This window comes from Macrobrachium rosenbergii, chromosome 16 (assembly GCF_040412425.1).
Source record: "Macrobrachium rosenbergii isolate ZJJX-2024 chromosome 16, ASM4041242v1, whole genome shotgun sequence".
In the NCBI taxonomy this organism is placed as follows: Eukaryota; Metazoa; Arthropoda; class Malacostraca; order Decapoda; family Palaemonidae; genus Macrobrachium; species Macrobrachium rosenbergii.
In genome coordinates this window covers 39,997,861-40,019,892 of record NC_089756.1, presented here as the reverse complement: position 1 = coordinate 40,019,892, position 22,032 = coordinate 39,997,861, and the positions used below count along the sequence as shown (strand labels likewise).

Here is a 22,032-nt window from a genome sequence, read left to right as displayed (position 1 = left end):
TCAGTTCCACTGCAAGGGAAGAATGGAAAGAAAGATGATCTGCAGAGGATCAGTTCTTGTCAGGGTGCTCCGAACTAGCCTTAAAAGGTAGGGTTGCACTGAGGTAGAAAACCAACACTACAGCCATCACCCACTTCCTTCCTGCACCATGCAATGTCACAACGACCAGCCTACTCAACCACCGACGGGTTGGTGAGGTGGCAAAATACGAACTTATACTGCAACCTACTTGAGAATAAATTGGTTTCTTGATCTCAATGAAAGGTGTTTTAAGATACGGGATGAAATATTTAATTTCCATGATATTAAGCGTGTCAGTTACTTCACTATATGGGGGATGAGCTACCTCATAACAGCCAAACATGAGCATCACATTGTATCAAAGAATTTAAGTACCTTATCTGAAATTCTATAATAGTAATAAAAATTCTAGACCATTGCTAGTCACTTTGAACACAAATTTTCATATACCTACTGTATACATAAATCTGGTGATCTATAATTTGATACCCAAGAAACAAACTCAAATTTCTTATTTTCCTCAATCTCTATACCCTTTTTAACTGTGACTGTCTTTTTTTTTATCTTCAACTTTGTGGAATCTGATTAAGAGAATTTAATGTACACCATACAGTCCAGAGCACAGAAAAACGAAGAAAAATTTGGCAACACTACTTCAGAAAATGCGCGAACATTTTGAAACAAAGTAGGAAGGAAATAATACATGCCAAGGGACCAATACCTTTATTGATGTGTATGATGTAATTTATATATATATATAAACATGGCTGGAAAATCACTGCTTAAATGTCACAGCATTTCCAAGAAACGAACTGCAAACAACAATTTCAAGTATGAGGCTCAAGTTTAGAAGGCAAAAATTCCTCAATTTCTTGGAAATCTTCCATTAAACTTTTTCTTGCTGAAAATAGGGAAAAAATACCAGAGGTAACAGGAAATTTTCCAATTCCAGAAACATCTGTGAACCTATTACCACCTATAGCCAAGCATGATTAAAGATTATGACAATGACTCCAAATTCAAGCAAAATTATTTAAAACATTAACTTAAGATTCTACTTACAACAAACCACTGATTGCAGAAACTAACTAGTAAATCCCGAATACGGGCTATCAAACCATAATTCACTGGTTATTTAGATCAGAGTGATGAAGCAACGAAATACTGTAATGGTGATTTCTAATGAAAAAGAAGTCATATAAAAATTTTCACAGCAAAATAGCACCAAACAACTCTGATGTAAATAAAACACACAAAAGCCTCTCTCCAAAATACATGAAAGTTAATCTAATGGTTATATATATAAAACATACCCTCAGTCTGAAGATGGAAAAAAAAAAAAAGCTATGAATATTAAATTTATCAAACGTGAGCACTGAACATGACACTTCAATGAGCTTAACGCCTAACAGTAGTCCAGCCTTCTTCATCAGGCTCTTCACGCGGTGGTCTGGTCTTCTCTGGACGTGGCTCCTCCTTGCGGCTGTCTTCTCTTGTTCGCCAAGCACTGCGCCTTTCCTCACGCCCTTCCTCCCTCTTCTCGCCACCTCGGTCACGATCGTCACGAGGAGGACTGAGTTCGTACAACAAATGTAAGTTTCAAGCAAAAATATTTCACTGTTTTACCTAAAGCTAATTAATGTATTATGTCCACATTTTCAAACAAATACAAGTAAAATTACTGAGATTGTCCAAACTGTTTTTTCATACACTAACAGCAATGATAAGGTTACATATACAAGAAGCAAACAATACAAACGAATTACATTATATTAAGAAAAGTTAATAAAGCAAAATTTTATTAATTTTGCTTTCACTAATTGTCACATTTAGAAATATCTTACCGTTCCCTTGTTGTGGGAGGAGCAGCAGTCCGCCAAGATCCACCCTCTTCAGATCGCGAGGGTCCACGGTCAGCATCTCTTCTATCATCCGCATCCATTCTTCGGCGGCCAAAGTCCCTATCTCTGTCACCTCTTCCAAAGTCTCTGTCTCTGTCACCCCTTCCAAATTCTCTGTCTCTGTCTCTATCACCCCTTCCGAAGTCTCTGTCTCTGTCCCTATCACCCCGTCCAAAGTCTCTGTCTCTTTCACGATCACGATCCCTGTCCCAATTTCCTCTGCCACCAAAGTCACGGTCTCTATCGCCTCGTCCAAAGTCTCTGTCACGATCACGGCCGAAGTCTCTGTCCCCACCCCGCCGGAAGTCTCGGTCACGATCTCTGTCACCCATGTCCCTGTCCCCACGTCTGAAGTCCCTGTCACCTCTGTCTCTGTCTCTGTCCCTGTCACCAAAGTCTCTCTCAGGTCTTGAAGGACCACGCCTCCAGTCTCCACCACTGTCCCTGAATAAAGCAATAAAAAAAAAAGTATGAGATAATTATAAACAAATGGGAGGAGCTCACAATTATCACTGGCTGTTTATGCCTAGTGGACAAGTTGTGTCTGGGGGAAAATATGATGGATTGATGCTAAACATTCAATATAGAGTACAGGCTCACAATACTGGCACCATCTTGACTGCGTCTTCTCTTTAGATCTTAGATGGTATCAAATACCCACCTGTCCTCTCGTCCGCCGAATCGGTCGTCACGATCCCGATCTCGGTCACGACCAAATCGGTCATCTCTGTCCCGCCTGAAATCTCTTGGCGGCTCATCTCTCCTGATGTCTCGATTTCCACGATCCCTGGGTGGCGGAGGAGGTTCATCCTGACGGATATCCCTATTACCTCGGTCCCTTGGAGGAGGTTCATCCCTCACTGGTGGTCTACTAACAGGTTCATCTGCATTGGGCCTATCTTCTCCTTCATCCTTTCTACGCCAGGCATCCAGTTTTTCTCTTTCCTTCTCTCGCCATGAACCTGGAAAAATATTCCAAGCATAAGCTACAGTATAGGGTCTTTGTGACTTGCCAAATTCTGCCCTACATTAGGTTAGACAGAAAACCATCTAAACTGAGGTGCTACTGTAGTACTTGTAAAACAATTCTAACATCAAGTAATACTTATCATTCAATTCACTAAAATTCAGATACTTTTTGAAGAATTTCAGCACCAGCATCATATCTTTGGGTATTTGGTATTTTTTTAGTACAATTACTTATAATTCACCTATTCCACCACATGACAATAGCTCAATAGATTGTGCCTCACTGCAGCATAAGAATTTTTATGCACAAGTCACTTCAGTGCCCATAAAAATACAGTTACATCATGTGCAGGAAAAAAGAAAATGGTAAAGCTTAATTGGTAAAAAAGATACGTTAAACATACCTCCACCAGCTCTCCATACTCCAGAGCGTTCACCACCGGCACCACCACCACCACCACCACCACCACCACTGCCACTACCACCGCCACTACCACCGCCACTACCACCACCACCACCAGCTTCTGATGCAGGCTCCTCCTGATCAGGCCGTCTTGGTGGAGGTGGTCCTTCCCTTCCTTCCTCACGAGCACCTCCTCGGCGCCATCCATCATCAGCTGGACGCCGAGACATCATCTCTTGCTTCTGTTTCTCCTCAATAGCCCTTTCACGTTCTGAATTGAAACAATAAACTCATAAACCTAAGGAAAAGTATTCTGATATTCCATAACAAAATGATTACCATATGCATAATGTTGTAATAAAACATGAACAATGACCATCATAAAAAAAAAAATATATCAAATGTAGAGTAAGGCAGATTGGAAATTCATAGCAAAAGCATAAAATCTTTGACAACACACCTCTCTGTAGCTCAGCCTGACGGTCAAGCACAGCCTTCCTGGCCATGTACTCGGCTTCCTCTTTCTCTCTCTGCTCGCGCTCACGTCTCTCCTCCTCCTCGCGTTGCTTTTTGAGTTCCTCGTCCTTACGACGCTGCTCTTCTTCCGCTTTGATGTGGTAATATGTCTCGCGTCTCTCGCGCCGCCTTGAAAGTGAATAATTCAGGATTATATTCAGGATTATGCATTGCATCATACATTATTCTTTTTCCACTTAGCTGTCTACATTTTTTTACTTTAACCTTGCCCCAATATTTACCTCTAATTTATAATAAATAAAAGTCTTTAAATATGACTTGGAATTGGAATAAAAAATTTTGGCCAAAGGTCAAATGCTGGAATCTATAAGGACATTCAGTGCACAGAGCAACGTTGAAAATTACTATGTGAGGGATGGTATGATGGAAGAAAGAAAACATAAATGGAGGTTAGTAATAGGAATGAAGAGAATTGCAGCTAGGGGCTCATGGGACGCTGCAAAGAACTGTATGTAATGCCTACAGTGCACTATTATTTAATGAATAACTGAAAATAATAAATTGAAAAAAAGTTTATCACGACCACACGTAACCTACCTCTGCTCCTTCCTTTCAGCTAGTCTGTTCTTCCGCTCCACTTCAAGTCGTGCATTGAAATCGTTCAACTTCTTCTCGATTTCAGAGCGCCTTGAGGACTTCAACTGGCTCAAGAACTCGTCTCGGTCCTCGTGCATTCGGAGAAGTCGTTTGCTGTGCTCGAGACTAACCTGGTGTTCTTCTATAAGTTTCTTCACACGTTCCTCTTCTTGGCACTTCCAGAACTCCTTGTCTCGTTCCTAAGTATAAAAGAACAAAACCTCTTTTAAAATGTAGTAGATCTTCAACTTAACAGACACTTTGGAGGTCTGGCTTTCTGATAAGTAACACATGTCCAACATTATCGGCTGCTCTTGAATATTTTCTCAGCGTCTTACAACTAACAGCAATTCCATATACAACAGTTCCTAACCTAACTGAAGTGTACTTTACACCTCACTGAATTTAAGAGATTTATTTAAAAATGTAAGACATCTAAATTGGTAGCCAAGCAAAAAATAACAGTACTGTTGCTGATTAGTACAGAAGTCTGTAAGTTGAGGTGTTACCCTATAACTTGGAATATGGTATCTTATGTTTGACAATGAACGTAGATACAAACTCCTTAAAAGACTCCCATAGTTCTAGCCACCAATACAAGAACACCAATTGCATACCTTCTCCTTTTCCAACATTTCCTTCAGTAATGGAATTTCTACGAGCCTCTTGGCTCTCTCAAAATAGTCAACCTTCTTCTCCTGGGACCTCAAACGTTTCTGCAAGTCTTGTCTCTCCTTCTCCAGTTCTTCTACCTGCCGCTGGAGGATTTCTTCAGCACCAAGCGTGATCAGTTCCTTGAAACAAACAAACAGGAGATTAATTAGGTAACTTGCACATTATCATTCTTGGTTAAATGTATACAAAATTAATAATAACTTCAAGGATTTAGGACTTTTTTCTTATTTCATGCCTCCACACGTTACAAGAGAAAACAAACGTTAGGTTAATAATGCCAAACACTAACCACAACATTAGTTTTGTAAGTGTACAACAACAGCCAACATGAATCTATTTTCTGTAACCATGAACCCAATGCTGTGTGATGTTCTTACAAGAGAAGTTTGTATCACAGTAACCCACTATGATGCCTAAAACAGAATACTCATCTTTTCACAAAAACAAGGCACTAGTCCCAGAGGGAAAAATATACCTTAATTCATTAAAAAATAAAAATAGAAAAACTTGAAACATTATACACCTGAACCACAGCTGGAATATAAACTTGGAATAAATCTTAAATTTATACAAACACTGGATAAAGTTATAATGCAAATTTCCTAAGTACTCACACACAAACACACACACACACACACACACACACAGTTAACAGTATTTTACCTAACATTTTATGGTTACAAGATAACAATTAATTCAACACTGTGGTTACAAAAGTCTTGAGCACTGAAATTTGCTCAAAAACTAAGTTTCCGCAATTCAAAACAAGTTTTTCTTACGAACTCATCAAACATATTAAGATCACTGAAGTCTGTGACCTTCCCCAAAACTCACAGCCTTCTTTTCACAAAAGTGAAGTGATCACGCTACTGGAGTAGGACCCAAGAGAAAACAATGTGACTGGAGAAATAACAATTCTGAATTATGAGTACATTGAACAAACCTTGAAAATACACTGGCTTTGTTGCGAGTTATTGGGAAAATTGGATGGGTGAGCTACTTGTATACCAGCAAACTGTACAGATGTCACTTGCTCAAATTTCACTACTTACATTACTAACCACAAAATGTACTGAAAATCCAGGAAGGTATTTGCATAATAAAAACACATAGGGAGCACTCTGTCAAGCTGCAGCCAAGGGGTAAAGTGGCACTAATGTGCTGGAAATATGTGCTGCTTCTTGTCAGTTATGGGAACCAGGCAGACAGTAATGATGGGCTTAATATAACTGAAAGGCTGGAATGTACAATGCAATTATTACCCTACATCAAACAGTCTGCTCCAGCTAATTAACAATAATTTAGTAGCCCTCCACTACAAGAACAAAATATGAAATTAAGAATTTAAACCCAATATTGAAAGAAAAAAGTAGTGGTTAACTCTCAACCTACCTTACAAAAGGTACACTAAGATTCTTTGAATAAAAGTGAATAAACTAGAAATTATGTTATATCTGCAACACCTTGAGAATAGTTAGTCAAGCATTCATAATTAACTAACAGCTAAACTTGGATGCAGGAACTTATCAATGAGGTGGTATATGAACTATCAGTATAAGACAGCTTGAGGATATATAATAAACAGTCTGACTATTCCAGAAAAACAACACACTACTGCAGCTCGGTTGTCATCATATATTTCAATTACGTTAACCTTCACCCATCTACATGAGCTGTCTTGACACCATGAGGCTTCTCATACTTTCATCCTTCAACCTTTCTGTATTTTCCCCTCCAATCTCAAGTGCAATTGCATACTTATTTCAAACCCTTACATTTAAATCTTCATTCCTTGAAATTTTCTATTCTGCTACAGTTCCTGACCTCACTGGGTTTTGTTTCTGTATTTGCACTGTGTAAGTTTGTATGTTTAAGAAAATAGACCAGTGACTGGAGGAAAAGAGGTCAAGAAAACCTAACAATGAAAACAGCCATAGGTGGTGAAAGGAATGTTGTACGAAGTCCTTCAGTACCACTTGTTTGGATGGAAAAGCATGTGCATGTACATGGAAAGATGCGATATCTTTTATGAAGTTCCTACATCCAAGATAGAAGCTAGTGGGGGATAATTTATTGTAATGCAATTACAAAAATCAAACTTCATATCTTAAACACAACAAAATCAAGAATTAACAATCTCTAAAACAACACATTGGCACAATATTTCTACACAAAATTTTCTGCAATTACCTTGAACAGCCACTCATCACAAGATATCATTAAAAGCTTGAAACATTTGATATTAAACAAACATCCCCTGTTTTGCTGAACCTTTCACCAAAGACACAACAGTTATCCAACTTGCACTAAAGAAAGTGGTTGTATTTTCATATTCCTTATGGCCTGGGAGTGGGATTACGAATATTCAAAACATTAAAAAAAATTATTGTCTACAAAAATAAAATAGGCCTTAGTTTGATGAATACTTTATCACCATAGATAGGAGGAGATAGATCTATGTATGTTAAATGCTCAGCATACCTTATGTTAGAACCAGTATTTTCTTAAAATACGGCAACCAACAAAATTCCTGAGCAACTTCTGAGCACCAACAGGATAAAGCCAACAAAATTATTTCAACCAGAGCCACGTGGAACTTCTCACATAAAAGGATACTAATGCAACTACGAAGCTGTCAAACCACCACTCCTACTCAGTCTGTAATGTCCAAACTGGGCAGTATTGTTAAGTAAAGGCTTTGGACCCAAACATTTTCTGTGACAAATGTCAGACCTTGGAAGCTTGCAAAAAAAAAAAAAAAAAAAAAAAAAAAAACCACACACACACACACACACGGTTTCATTCAAGTAAAAGATAACTTGAAAATGTCATCCAGCCTGTTGCCCAGGATTCTGGCTTCAAATGTCTTACCAGGTGACCAACCACATTAAATATTATGACTGCTAAACACCCATCTAGCTTTCATGCACTATGCAAAACAAAACCATGTTTCCCTTTTATAGCCACCCCTACATGCAAGAACTTGGAGTCTAAGGCAAGAATCACATTTAAATAAGAAAACCTTCTAAAGACAATTCTAAGGTGCACTGATAATAATTAGAACTCGTACAACTTAACTTTGTGCATTCTCTTGTACTCCGTGTTAATTTTTGTTTTTCCTTATGAAAATCACCAAATCTTACAAAATTTTATCGTCCACAATAATTTCATTCAATATTTTATTAAGTGTTAATAAGTTACAGTACAGGCACTGAGAAGTTAGAACCTTTAGTCAGATGTTCAGATATTTAAAACTAGGGTCTGTATCTTGTGGTAACATCCAGGCATTAAAAGTGGGGAGATATTGTGCCAACTAGGAAAAAACCACGCACACATCTAACAATGTCACTACCATGTATGAAGTACTGCTGGGTTCTGAACCCGAATACCCAACAAGGTTCTGAAAGGAAAAAGATCATATATCGAAATACAGAATCATTTCACCTAACACAGTTTTCAAAAATACAGTACATTAAAAGCTGAATTGCAACAACAGAACAAAAATAAAAAATAACAACCATTTCCATACAAGAGGACATGCAATGAATTATACTGTTTTTTGCGGTTTTGAAAAGATGAAAAGATCTGAACTTCTTGGCCAAATTTGGTGTCTGAAAACATAAATCTAATCCTTTCCACAGAGAACATGCAATGGACTATACTATATTTTGCAGTTTTTTGACAAGAATAGAGTCTTATCTTGTTGGCTACTTTTGTCTTCTAGAAATATATATAAATCCTATACTCGTACCTATGCTGCTATTCAATAGTTTGACCAGCCACTTGAGAAGAAATTCCCCTCCGCCCTTACACAAAAATGACACTACTATAATATGAATTCGTACATGCAGTAACAGCTACTGAGTTGGGAAAAGCTTCAAAAAGGCATCCATCCCTGCAAATCATATATTACTAATGGATATAAAAAATTAAATACCTGAAAGTTTCCCAATGAAAAAACTTTCTAGACTATCAGCTAATACCCTAATTATCCTAATACATATTAGACCCTTCATCTCATAGCATATAAGCTTTATCTTAGAGTACCTTCACCTTAAAGTAAAGAAGCTTCATCTTACGGTACCTTCACCTTATAGTACCGAAGCTTTACTTATAGTACCTTCACCTTATAGTACCGAAGCTTTATCTTATGGTACTTTCACCTTAGAGTACCAAAGCTTTATTTTATAGTATCTTCACCCTATAGTACCGAAGCTTTATCTTATAGTACCTTCACATTATAGTACTGAAGCTTTATGATACTAACCACAATGGCTCAAACTAAGAAATCAACCCCACAAGAAGCTGCAATGAAAAATCAGTGAGAGGAACAAAGGTCCCAACTTTAGCAGGGACAAAATACCAACATGAATTCATAAAAACCTACGCTGCTCATTCCACAGTATACGAACCAGCATCCAGGGGTCATGAATCTACAAAAATATAAGGTCAAAAACCCAGCTCAGCACTTAAGGTACAGCTTGTTCTGCCTAATACCTACTGCAAATACTACCTAGATGACTGCTAAATAAGCACAGATAATAATAATAATAATAATAATAATAATAGTACTTGACATCTCCGTGAGACTAACCTCATCTCCAAACCTCTCCATCATCTTCTGACCAATGGTCGTGTTCTTCATCTGTTCCAGGCGCTCCTTTATCTGCTTGGTGTGGATGATCTTCATCTGCTCTTCCTGTCGAGCTTTCTCGCGCCTGCTTGCTTCACGTTCCAGTCTCAACTGCTCCTCTTCCCTTTGTTTCTTCAGTTGTTCTTCCTAACATGAAATAAAATCACAATGTTAATTACTGATGCAAAATCACTCGTGACGCTTTCCTTACAAACATGACAAACTATGCGTTACTGCGGTTTCCATCTTCTAAAAGCTCTTTTGTAAAAAGTTTCCGCCTCTGCCTGCCCTTCTCTCTGCCTTACACTTTTCCTTCATTGACCAAGACTTATCCCACCAGCTTTCAATCTCCTTCAACTGTCTCTTGCTCCAATTTTTACTTCAAGCTTAGATTTTGACTCCTAGGTCTCAATAATCTACTTCAAAATAACAACAGCTAAACAAAAATATTTTTTTTACCAAGATTATAAAATGGCCATGTGGTATATAAAATCAACAATATTACAGTACAATGCAGTAACTGCACTATTACACAAAATTTACAAGTATCAGAGTAAAAGATGTTAAATTCTGCATATCAAAAAATCTTCACTGTCAAAGAAAAAGTCAGCTTTAAAAACACATTAAATACTCTTCATAGATTATACAGAGTCCAGTATCCAAATTGTGGTGTTACATCCAAGACGGTCCCAATAAAAGAAAATATCTAAATTGTGGTGTTACATCCAAGACGGTCCCCAAAAAAGAAAACAAGTTGCTTGTAGCTTACTCCACTTGGCAGAGGTAAATGTCCTGAATCACATGTTTTTTACTTTGTAAAGTGCTACCAGTAACAAAAACATCACAGAAACAGGTCATGCAATTGATAACTTACCTGAGCACGCCTGATGCTCTCTTCGCGTTCCAAATTCTGATTTTCCAACATTTCCTTCCTTTCTTCTATGATATGTTGTCGCTGAAATATAGCAAAAATAGTTTTAAAAAGAGTAAATGAAATTTTTAAAGTAAATAAAACACATTTTCAATCTATACCCTAAACAACACTATCAAAACAATTACAAGTAGAAGAATGAGTAGTGGTATCACATTTCCTCACCTGTAAGATTTTCATGTGATCTCGCTGCTTTGTCTGATTGTAGTACTGAATGGTCTGTGCCCTCATGGACTCCATTTCCTTCTGCAGAGGCAAAACAAAAAAAAAAGTTAAGAAAAATGTACAGTATAACCTAAGGATGATCCTTTGCCGAGTGTGATACTAATATGTGCCAACAATACCAATCATAACAGTCGCTGCTCTACCTCGCTCAAGATACCAATGACTGATATCGATGCTCTACACCCACCTAAAATTTATGTCAATTAATTATTCTACCTTAAATATCCTGTATGAAAAAATGCTACATGAATGTGTGATTACAATTCATTATTATATATTAGTTAAATATGTCAACTGACATCTGACCATATTGCAAAGAACTTAATACCTTTTTACTATCAGGAACAATAAGGGCTAAACAGGACTGCAAGGCCGATCCCATCTGAACTAGCTGGCAACGGATGGTTTCAGATGGCAGAGACTGAAGCATTGGCCCTTCAGGCAAATCCTCTCGCTGAGATTCACTCAGGTCAGCTCCAAAGTGTACGCACTCACTTCGATGATCAACTCGTATCTGTAAATTTAAATGTGATTTTCAAAATGGAAAAAAGGAGAACTACTTAAAATTCAACATGCCAATCTCTAAACATGAGATTCACGTGACTCAATACAATAATCACTCGTAAATACCTGGAGATCGTTGTGGCGAACCAAATCCACAAGGATACGTTCCAGGTGGAAAGCACTGACAAAAATGCTAAGTTCTAGCAGCCTTTTGAAAGTTATGCTCTGATACAGCTGGGACACTTGTTTCACTAAACGGGTTATGGTCATTTCTTGCAAGGCTGAGACATACTGTGTCAAACCTGAAAAGACGGAAGAACAATTTATGAAAAAGCTTATTCAAATTATATAAGGCACAAGGGATTCTTACTTAATCCCTGGGATGCATTCCAAATTTACAGTACCTGTCCCTTTAGCAAGCACGAAGACAGAATACCTTTTGTTTTTTAATGTGAATTACCATTACCTGATTACACAACCTAATAATAGTAGTTCAGAAAAAATATACACAACCTAATAATGATAAGTTTAAAAAAATATACACAACCTAATAATAATAGTAAAAAAAAAAATACACACAACCTAATAATAATAGTTCAGAAAAATATAAGTACTTCGCCAAGGTTCATTCTTGCTCACAGCAAGTAGCCTGGGGTCAAAGACAGGAAAGGAATGAGGAAACCAAGCTAATCCACAATCATGCAGGCTAGTGTACATGTCTCTACAAGTTTCTCATTGATAATTTAATCTCATCAACCTTCTTCCACCTACTCTCTTGTATAAAACATGAAAGATTCTGTTTTTCCATAAAAAAAAAAAAACTGGAATGACCACACTGACTACTTTTTTGCCATTTTACTTAATAAATTATGACCTACAACTATGGTCAGATAACATGGAGGAGACCATCAGATAAAAGAAAACTCAGAGACTTTTACTCTTGCTGAAATACCTCACCACAGAACACTTTAACAGCACTGTCTGTCTTGAAGCTTCACAACTCTTGACCATTTTTTAAAAATATATTACAGCACTTCCACACACATTCTACATTAAGAAACGTTTAAAATAAAAGCCCTTTAGTGCTACGTACCTAGTTCAGGGTGCTCTTGAATCCACTCCAAATGTGTTTTCATCTTATTGCAGAGATTGAGAGGATCAAATTCAACCTCCATGAGCTTGTAGAGGTTCTGCAGCTCCTGAGGTACAGCATTAACTACATTGAACCGGATGAGGTCTCTGTCAAAATAGAGATTTGTAAACTACACAGATCTGGCATTTACGGTTATTACTACATTAACAACTCTTACAGAAACTTCCATGCCTACTATTTATCATTAGTTCAACTACTGGTAAAATATAACTAAAATACAGAATATCAGAAGTACAAATGCATCAATGTGAACTGAAGTTCTTGCATATAATAATAATACTACAAGAGAAAAACCAACCTTATCAGCGATGCCCTGGTAGGTGGCTTTGGGAGAGACAGAAGTGTTGCCAGTTTGTCAATTTTTTCCAAAGCAGACTTCTCAGTTTCAATAAAACGATCGAACTCTGGATGGGCCGATGGTAAAGGAATGGCTAGGCAAGCAAGTAGGACTATGGATGCCCGTTTACTAACTTCTTCGGCTGTAAATGGAATAAACAAGTAAAATCCTGAACTGTGGAAGTACAAACTGCCACTACAACTTTCATTTCAATACTTCAAGTTCCTTTACTCATTTTAAACCAAAAACCTTTCACAATACAATTACTCGGCTCATGTTTCACTGCCGCTGTATTGACAAAAAACTCTCTTATACTGATATCAATAGTTTTCCAGGAGTATGCTGTGAGTTGTAAATTCACTGAACAAGCTATAAAACAATCAACAGCCCTTGGGAAATTACACTGACAATACAAAAAAATAAGGTAGTCCCATCATTAAAAATTTCCTTACTCAATCTAAACCAGTCCTGGTCGTTTCAGCCATAAGTCACTTAGGCCGTAACATCCAAAACAATGTAAGACGTTATGTTTATGGTATTTACCATTATTTTTCATGTTTTTACCATTAAGGGGCTGGTACTAAACATGTTTTTTGCACGTGGCGTGCTTACAGCCTCGATGATTTCTGGCTGGGATCTAATCCACCTGACCAGCAAGTGGTTGCTCAAATATTTTTGTGTATACAGTTATGAGGTACAAACCATTACTTTTCAATCATTAAGTATGTATGTAATAAATAAGTAATCATTAAGTATGTATGTGATAAATATGTATGTAATAAAGAGAAAATGGTGGAAAGTGAACCTCAGCCGTGTTTTAAAGGGTCAAGCTTGTGCTGCCTACTACTGTACTGAGAAAGGTGCTTGCACAATCATTATGACCATAACACATCAAATTCACTACGGAAAAATTTAGCTGCATTTGTAACCATTAAATATATACCTGTGATATTCTTCTTTTGATCCCTGAGAAGCTGGAACAACTTGAAGAGAGCTGCAGCATGGAAAAGCTGGTTGCCAGCCTTCCAGAAGACCAAACTCAGCTTCTGATAATAGGAGGCCATAACGTGTGGCTTGGGCATCTTCTTGGACTTGTTCATCAAGTCTGAGATGTCTTCGATTGCTTTGTATGCTTCTTGCCACAATTCCATCTTGATTGCATAATTGAGCTGCTCTAGTCTAGTTTCAAGATTCATCTGGAAATGAAGAGTCAATAAATGACCTAAAATACACGACTGTTAGGTGAGGGTGAGAAGTAAGATAGAAGAAAACAATATGAACTGAGGTACAGTAAAAGGAATGAAAGGGGATGTGGCTAGGGCCCTAAGAGACAATGCAGAGAACCTCAAGTAATGCCTACAGTGCACCGCATGAGGTGCACTGATGGCACTAACCCCTGAGGGGACCATAACTTGTTGATAATTGCATATAAAATACAATTTAACAGGACAAAAATAAAAATTTATATCTCACCTGTTGAGTTTCTGGGTTATTCAGATTAACAGCAGTTGCAGAACCCTGCTGCTTCTGGATGTGCGAAAGATGGGTGCGCAAGTTATCACAAAGCTTCCTGAATTCAGTCTTTCGACTGTACTTCTCACAAAACTTGAATGCCTGAAAGAAATGTTTCTAGTTAGTAAAGATTTGCAACAAAGTCAGCAAACACCCCTCAATAACATTACTTCCCAGTGGCAACAAATTAATGATTTTAAATTGCAATTGTCATCAAAGCACATACCTAAAAAAATCAAAGGCAGATTTTAATCTTCCTGAACCTATGACATTCTGTTGACATTGCAATTCCAATAAAATCTAACATTCCAATGATATATTTGCAATCCTTTAATTTCAATGGACATGTTGACTCATAATAAAGGAATTATTTACCATGCTTATAAAATGCAACAGTACATCCTAAAATGTGTTACATTATATGCTCCCTGTACATAACCAAGTAGAGTGCTGAGCGCAACACATTTTCTGTGTATTTTGCATGTGATATTTCAATACTTTCATATATCAAGCTGCAATAATCTATAATACTGCACTGAATTCACTTCGCCTTGCAAAAAAAAAAAAAAAGTACAAAACAGGGAATTTTATAAGTGCTCCTACTGTAACCTGGATTTGAACCAGTTCTCTGTTACTGTGATTAATCTAATTGTGATGGCAAATGGTAGAAATTTCTGTTATCTGCTAACTTTAGTCATCTGTTCATTTTACTTTCTTTTAATGTTCATTTTTAAGTATATTGCCTTACAAATAAATTCTTTCATGTTCATTTTTAAATATAATGCCTTACAAAATAAATAAGTTTTCTAATGTAGAAACTAAACTCACTTGAGGAAATGAAAATACCTCACTGCATTTTTGGGCAAGGGGAGAGAAACCTGACAGCATTCACTTCACATCAAACAGCATAAGTTCACCATACTTATGAAAATGAATACATCTAATGGCAGAGTTAAACCATAATCAATCACTATTTCTGACAAGTACAGTAAACCCCCTGTATTCGCGTTCTCACGACTCGCGGACTCATATTCGCGGGTTTCCCTGTGGAACATATCGGGCCATTATTCGCGGAAAATTCGCCCATTCGCAGTATTTTCATTGAGAAATATTCACTAAAATTACTGTATTTTTATATAATTTTCATGAATAAATTCACTTTTTGTGATAAACCTATTAAAATACTCTGGTATAAGCATTTTTACAGGGGTTTTCTTGTGTTTAAATTATCAAAATGGGCAGTTCTAAGTGTTTTTAGAGGGGTTTTAAGTATTCATGTGTGTGTGTGTGTGTGTTTTTTATCCCCCGCGAATACGGGGGGTTCACTGTATAAGCACCATACTTTACCTGTTTAGCAATATCATGATAAAGACGTTCCACACGAGAGTTGGTCCTCAGTAATTCCAAACACTGACGATAAGACTCCCACAAAAACTTCACCCATGGAGTCAATATTGTCCTGTCACTACGGTCCTGAAAGATGATACGACAAGAATGCACGATGAATAAGCATCACTGAAATATTTTTTTATCCATTAACTTTACAACTTATAATCACTTTAACTTGCAAAATACTGTACTCAAGAGACAGGATGTCATATCAAAGGAACATGTGATTACTTCAATTATGTTTTCGAACCATTGTACAACTAATTATTTTAACTTCAAATAATGCTTTTGAACTGTAATCATGAATATTGTATACCAAATAGCTACTAGTACTTGTCTGTCACTAAGTAACCCAAAACAATCATGGAAAATGGGCTAGATGAGGATCTAGGCCTGACGGAAGTCAAGGCACAATGCACTGACAGAAGACAGCTGAGAAACTGTCTTCATTCAACCATAAAAAAGGGGAAGAGTAGATATACAAATAGGGTTTATAAACAAAAGCATTAATATCTAACCTGAGCATCTTCTCCCGAGACAGCTGAAAGAAGGATTTCTTCTGGAGTCGCCAGCTGATCCAGATCATCAATATCGACGACTGCCTGGTGGCTCTCTCTTCGTGCTGCCTCAGTTCGTTCCTCAGCGAGAGATAAATAATGACGTACCACCGTTTCCAACGAAGACACATTCACCTGTGATTCAGGATATTTCAATACCAATCAATTCTGTTTGCTGTCCATAGTGATTCAAATATAATTAATACACAATACTGACTTTAATCCGTACATAAACAAACCTTTCTAATATTACCCTTTCTTGACTAGGATTGAACTAGGAACCTCTGACTTCATGACAGATAATTTTACTTATGTTCATGTAGCGAATAAAGCTTTTTTGTTTTTCAAGGAAAGGGACTCACAAATACAAACCACATCAGCATCAAAAAGTTACAGTTAGCACAGTTGCACCTCAGATTAATGGACATCTATACTTTTCAGCTACATTATCATTAGTTTTTGCTCTCCTACCATTTCAGATATCATACATTTTTTTAATAAATCTTGAATTGAATGCCAAGTATAAACCAAAAACACACTCCCAAATTGCCAGTGGCAGGAGACAACTATACTCACACTGGGAGGCAATTATACTTACACTCTGAAATATGTTTCGGTACTGATATAGACCTTCCTTGGCCAAGTGTGATTTCTTGAGGTCCACACACAACTCGAGGTACTTGAACATAATGGGTTCAAGCAACTTTTCCTGAGAAGGTGTTTCGCATCTTCCCGCGCTTGATGACCTCATAGAGGACCTCCAAGGCACGGTTGGGTTTCCCAACATCGATAAACTCTGTAAGAAAAATATAATCATCACGACAATATCCATAACAGAAATGCATTCAAGTTTCACATGCTTTTCTGTGTAGTGTACTGTACAATTCATCAGTATTTAGAAGGAAGAAAACTACGAACAATGGTTTATGTTACAAAAATAATTAGGCCTACATCTAACAATGCATTTTGCCTACCAGTGTTAATACAGTAACCACTACTAGAGAAAATCCAAACATACATAAAAATATTTTCACCCAATATTCATGTTAAAATATTTAGTCCTATTGGGCCTACCTATCATCAAAATGTCTCAGCATATGCTAAACAATCATTCTTAAATGGTTATAAACCTAATTTATGGTATAACAAAAATTAATCCTAATTTCAAAAAGCCCTCATTTGTTAAGACTTACGGTAGTGGGGGGGGGAGGAATGTAAGTGTCAACCACCCACTTCAAGAGTTAGAGCATAGAACATTTCTCAAATGTTTCATCCAAAAAGTAACCAATAAAAAATCCTTCGGGCCAGCAAACTGGTAATCAGCTCAGTGGTCTGGTAAAACTAGTTTTACTTTTTGAAAGGGAACATCAAGTTCCAAAAATAAAAACAAACTCACTTTAGCATTACTGCATTAAAAAGTCAAGATCAGCACACACATTTTTACCAAATATTTATTGAATCATGGAAAACAATGAAAAAATGAACTGTTTACCTGCTTACAGAAGCAGAGATTGTATAAAAACAAAGGGAATAAAGGGGGAACATAAACAAGTCTTAGGGGATACGGACCCATATAATTTTGAGAAAACTATAAATCTCTGGTTCTATAAGTGGATAACTGCTCTATTTATCTATCAATAAGTGGATGCTGAAGAGCTGTTTGCAAATCTGTCAAAAGAAAAAAATAGGATAGAAAATCATACACATGGGCGCAGTGAATTTGGACCCCTAAACTGCAGGATTACCAACAAGCTGTCATAAAAATTATTTCTTTGTTTAAAATAATTGTAGATTTAAAATTGACCTTTGACATTTCTTCAATTAAGAGTTGACTCAAAATCGACACTAACAGCATACGTATCCTAATTCCGGCAATATTCAACATCAAAATTTATTCAGCAGACGTGAAAATAACTCCGAGATAAAAACATAAACGGTCTAAATGTCTTAACACGTAGGGCAGAACCCGAAAATAACCCTAAATTTACCTAAATCTACGCAAAACCTAAACCTTTCAACCCGGCTTTCAACTACCGGTCAACGGCAACCCCCAATTTTCGTTTCTCGTAACCAATAATGTTAGATACAACGAGGTACAGTATAAGAAATGGCCAAGAACAGAATATTTTAAAAGTATTTTAAAATGGCGAATATGTAAAGCAGGCTATGCAGGTTAAGATAATCTAGCCCTTGGGCCATGAAAGCCTACCCAACCTGTCAAAAAATTATCGCACGGTCACAAAAGCAAAACCATTTGGTTGTGAAAAATAGCTCCATATTTCGCTTAAAAATGTAAACAAACCCTTAATAAAACACTACACATTTCACGTACATGCATATGGATAGAAAACTGATAAATCCCAGCCATTTATTAATAAATCCCCATTGTCTTGAGGCGGATTCCATCGGCAAATCACTGTTTACTTTCCTCCTAAAAACCATTACAGCCAAAGGCCTGAGTAACATGAACACATTTTCACTCATTTACTCACCACTCGCCCTCTTGAGGGCATTCTCGGGTCTTTGGTAGGATCGCGACATCCTGATGGCGTAAAGGTTTCACATTTAAAATGAGTAGATGCGTAGAAATAGCGGAATTCAACCAAAGTATTCACTTTGGTCGACACTCCACATGAGGGTTACGGGTCGGCCTCTGGAAAGGAAGTGACGAATGGTGGTGGGTGGTACATCTTTCTAATGGTGAATATTTCGCTATTTCTTCATTCATTATTCATGTTATGCATTGAAATTGTAACTATATAACTCATTAACCAAATAAAAAGTAAGTATGTACAAATTTAAGCATGGAAACTGAAGTAAAAATACGCCATACCTCATTAATCTTCCGTAAAAAGTTACTTATCCCAATCGAAAATGACGTAACTTGCATATATTAATTAATTATTATACACAAAATTAATCAATTACAAAAAATCAATGCAGTTTTGATAAAAAAAAGAGGTTTTTGGTACAGTTATTTAGGTAAGACAGCTTTGCAAAATATGTACCACAATGGCGCGAAATATATCCACCTCAATTAAAGTACAACCCGGTTATAGCTGTCATGACGATGGGATACACATAATAATGCTTATGGGACGTTTTATTGCTGAAATCAGGGTTGGAGTTGGGCCATCTGAACCCTTCACCTCAGAAACCCACCCCCAACAAATACAGGCAATAAACAAAAGTGAATATGGGTTAACTATACAGTGGTAATCCCTTGGAGCGACCAAGTAGATGTATAACTAAATAAGGTGCTCAGCTTAATCGAGCTCCCTCGGAGGCGAGGTGGGAGTAAAAAAGATCGTTTCTGTAGCGCAATAGCTTTAAAAAAAACTCGGTTCTCACACCATTCCCTGCGACTAATGAGCTGATTATGGCCAAATAAACTGCTTTGAAACAATCATATGAGGGTTAAAGAATACACAAGACGTTATCAGAAGAAATCTCTATTGAAAATAAGGTAAATCCTTAGTTTACTCCCGTCCCTTATCGAAGACTGAGTCATCTGTCTAGTTCTGGAAAACTGGAAAACAATCTTGCCTCTAAAATGCCTCTAGATTTACAAAAGGGAAAGACTACATTATCGAAACAATCCAGACTTCCTCTTCCCTTGCATCGCACACTGGATGGACGCATGTAAAAAGAATCACCTATTTACAAAGAATCCCACTAGTTCCTGACCACAGAGTTCTCCCTGTTGTCTTCTCAAAACTCTATAAGGGGAAACATCTGCAAGGGCATGCAATGAGCTGGAGTCCCTCCTCATGCCGTCACAGCTCGATGCTGAAGGGCAGCTACAGAAGATCGACCTCGCCAGGGAGATTTGACTGTGATGCCCTCCCTATGACTAACCCCTGTATTGACCTCCCAAATGCTGAAGGCATGCCCATTGTGGAACTACTGGGCTTCACAACACACTGCCCGCAACATCTGCAAGGCCAAGCACAACAATGATAAACAAATCATTGCTGTGCACTGGCAGTTGCACAAAGCGCAAGTGGATCGGAGTGAATGACAGTAGGTTTTGCAACAGCTGCCCGTAAAACACGTTACCACTCACACCTTCAGCAGGAGGCCCATAACACACACATTACCAATCTTGCCTAAAGCAGGAGGTTCCTGATGGATAGAGGCACATTCAAATCGAGATTATCTTCATTGAATGATGACCATCAGTGCCCACCAGACTCCCTAGTGACCACACCAGAGACTGGCCCATAGCATCGTATAGCCATTGGCACTTCACCCTCCACGGAAATGGAAGGAAATACATATGGGGGTTCATCCAGATACCCTGCTTGCTACCGATTTCCTCAGATTCTACGAGCTAGCTGCTGGTTGGCGTTGCTCAGGCTGCTCCAGGATACCAACAAACACACACACACACACAAATCCTACTGCCATTAGTGCAGAGGCTTAACCATGGAGACTGCATTCATCGACAAGGGCAACTGCCCTGACCAGAGGGGTTAATTACCATAGATCCTCCATGGCCTACACACCATCTTGGAAGAAGATATAAATGCCAATCTCATTGAAACGGTGTGCAGCGGAACCATTTGTGCATCAGATTATGTATTTCTTCTGAGTTGACAATTATGCCTGTAAATCCACTCCATACGGGAGCATTACCCAGTCAAGAGGCATCTAGACAAAGCACTCAGAAAACTACTACACGGTCACAGACTTCAACCAGCCTGCCCAGGAGGCAATGACACTTTTCTCAGCACCCTTTCCAAGTTTGGGCAGCAATATAATAAAGTGATCGGTGCGGCTAACAACTGATCAGTGTAAAATGTGGGTATCTGATTAAACCTTTTACTGAAAAATGTCAGCATTCTACAAAATCATTCTGTGAAAAAATGTATATGATAATATTGTTTAGTAGTATGATCACTGGCGTTAAAGTGTATACCACTTCCTGTCTTAAGTAATGATATATTTACACCCTTGTTCACATCTGTTCTTAGCAACTCAGTAGCGATATCAGCACTACAAACTCAGAGCTTAGCAATGGTGTGGAGCAATTGCACATTTTATCGTCAAAAGAACAGTTAACTTTCTTAATTTATTTAGTAATTTGCACTGATATGCGATTTCCTTTTATTTATTCTTATCTATTCTTACAAAATTTGTCCTTCACTCCCGCTGATGTTAAGAACATTCTGGATAATCTTGATAGCTGGGATGGAGAAGATCCTGACGGTTTCTTCCCTTTGTTTTCAAGAAAGTTTCTAGTGTGTTGTCTCCCAAGAGAAGCAGAATCTATAGATTTTCGTGTCGACATACTATCTTTGCAGATGAGCGCATGCTTAGTAATACAGTGCCTGTTCCAAAGAATCGCATATCTACAGACTGCATAGCTGCAGGCCAATTTCTAGTCTCCCTGTGCTGTCCAAAGTTGCTGAAAAAAAACGTATTTTTAAGCCATAAGGGAACCTTGATAGGGGTTTTGAGTGGCGAGTACTTCAAATAGATATTGGTGATGCTGTAGATTCAGTGAATCACGAGGCACTTATTTATAAACTACAGAATCTTGGATTGGGTGGATATGTTTTAGGATTACTTCAAGATTTCCATACAGTCAGGCAGTAGCATGTTGCTGTGGACGGGATCTTTAGTGAACCAACACCTATTTTGTCTGGAGTTCCACAGGGTAGTGTTCTTGGTCCACTGTTATTTTTAGTGTATACAAGTGATATG

At 37.7% G+C, this 22,032-nt stretch overlaps 1 protein-coding gene across 1 annotated transcript; it reads right to left on the bottom strand.

The window, feature by feature from the left end:
* Nucleotides 1-730: 730 nt before the first annotated feature.
* LOC136847343 (eukaryotic translation initiation factor 3 subunit A-like) lies at nt 731-18,983 on the bottom strand. Its single transcript, XM_067118928.1, is given in 22 exon segments — nt 731-1,594; nt 1,866-2,366; nt 2,584-2,884; nt 3,296-3,565; nt 3,755-3,939; nt 4,369-4,607; nt 5,025-5,201; nt 8,435-8,482; nt 9,677-9,862; nt 10,590-10,670; nt 10,812-10,892; nt 11,200-11,385; nt 11,502-11,677; nt 12,469-12,614; nt 12,827-13,007; nt 13,809-14,061; nt 14,339-14,479; nt 15,725-15,850; nt 16,285-16,458; nt 16,922-17,044; nt 17,046-17,119; nt 18,816-18,983. Coding segments are annotated over 22 exon segments (3,873 nt in total). The 5' UTR covers nt 18,865-18,983; the 3' UTR covers nt 731-1,419.
* Nucleotides 18,984-22,032: the final 3,049 nt, after the last annotated feature.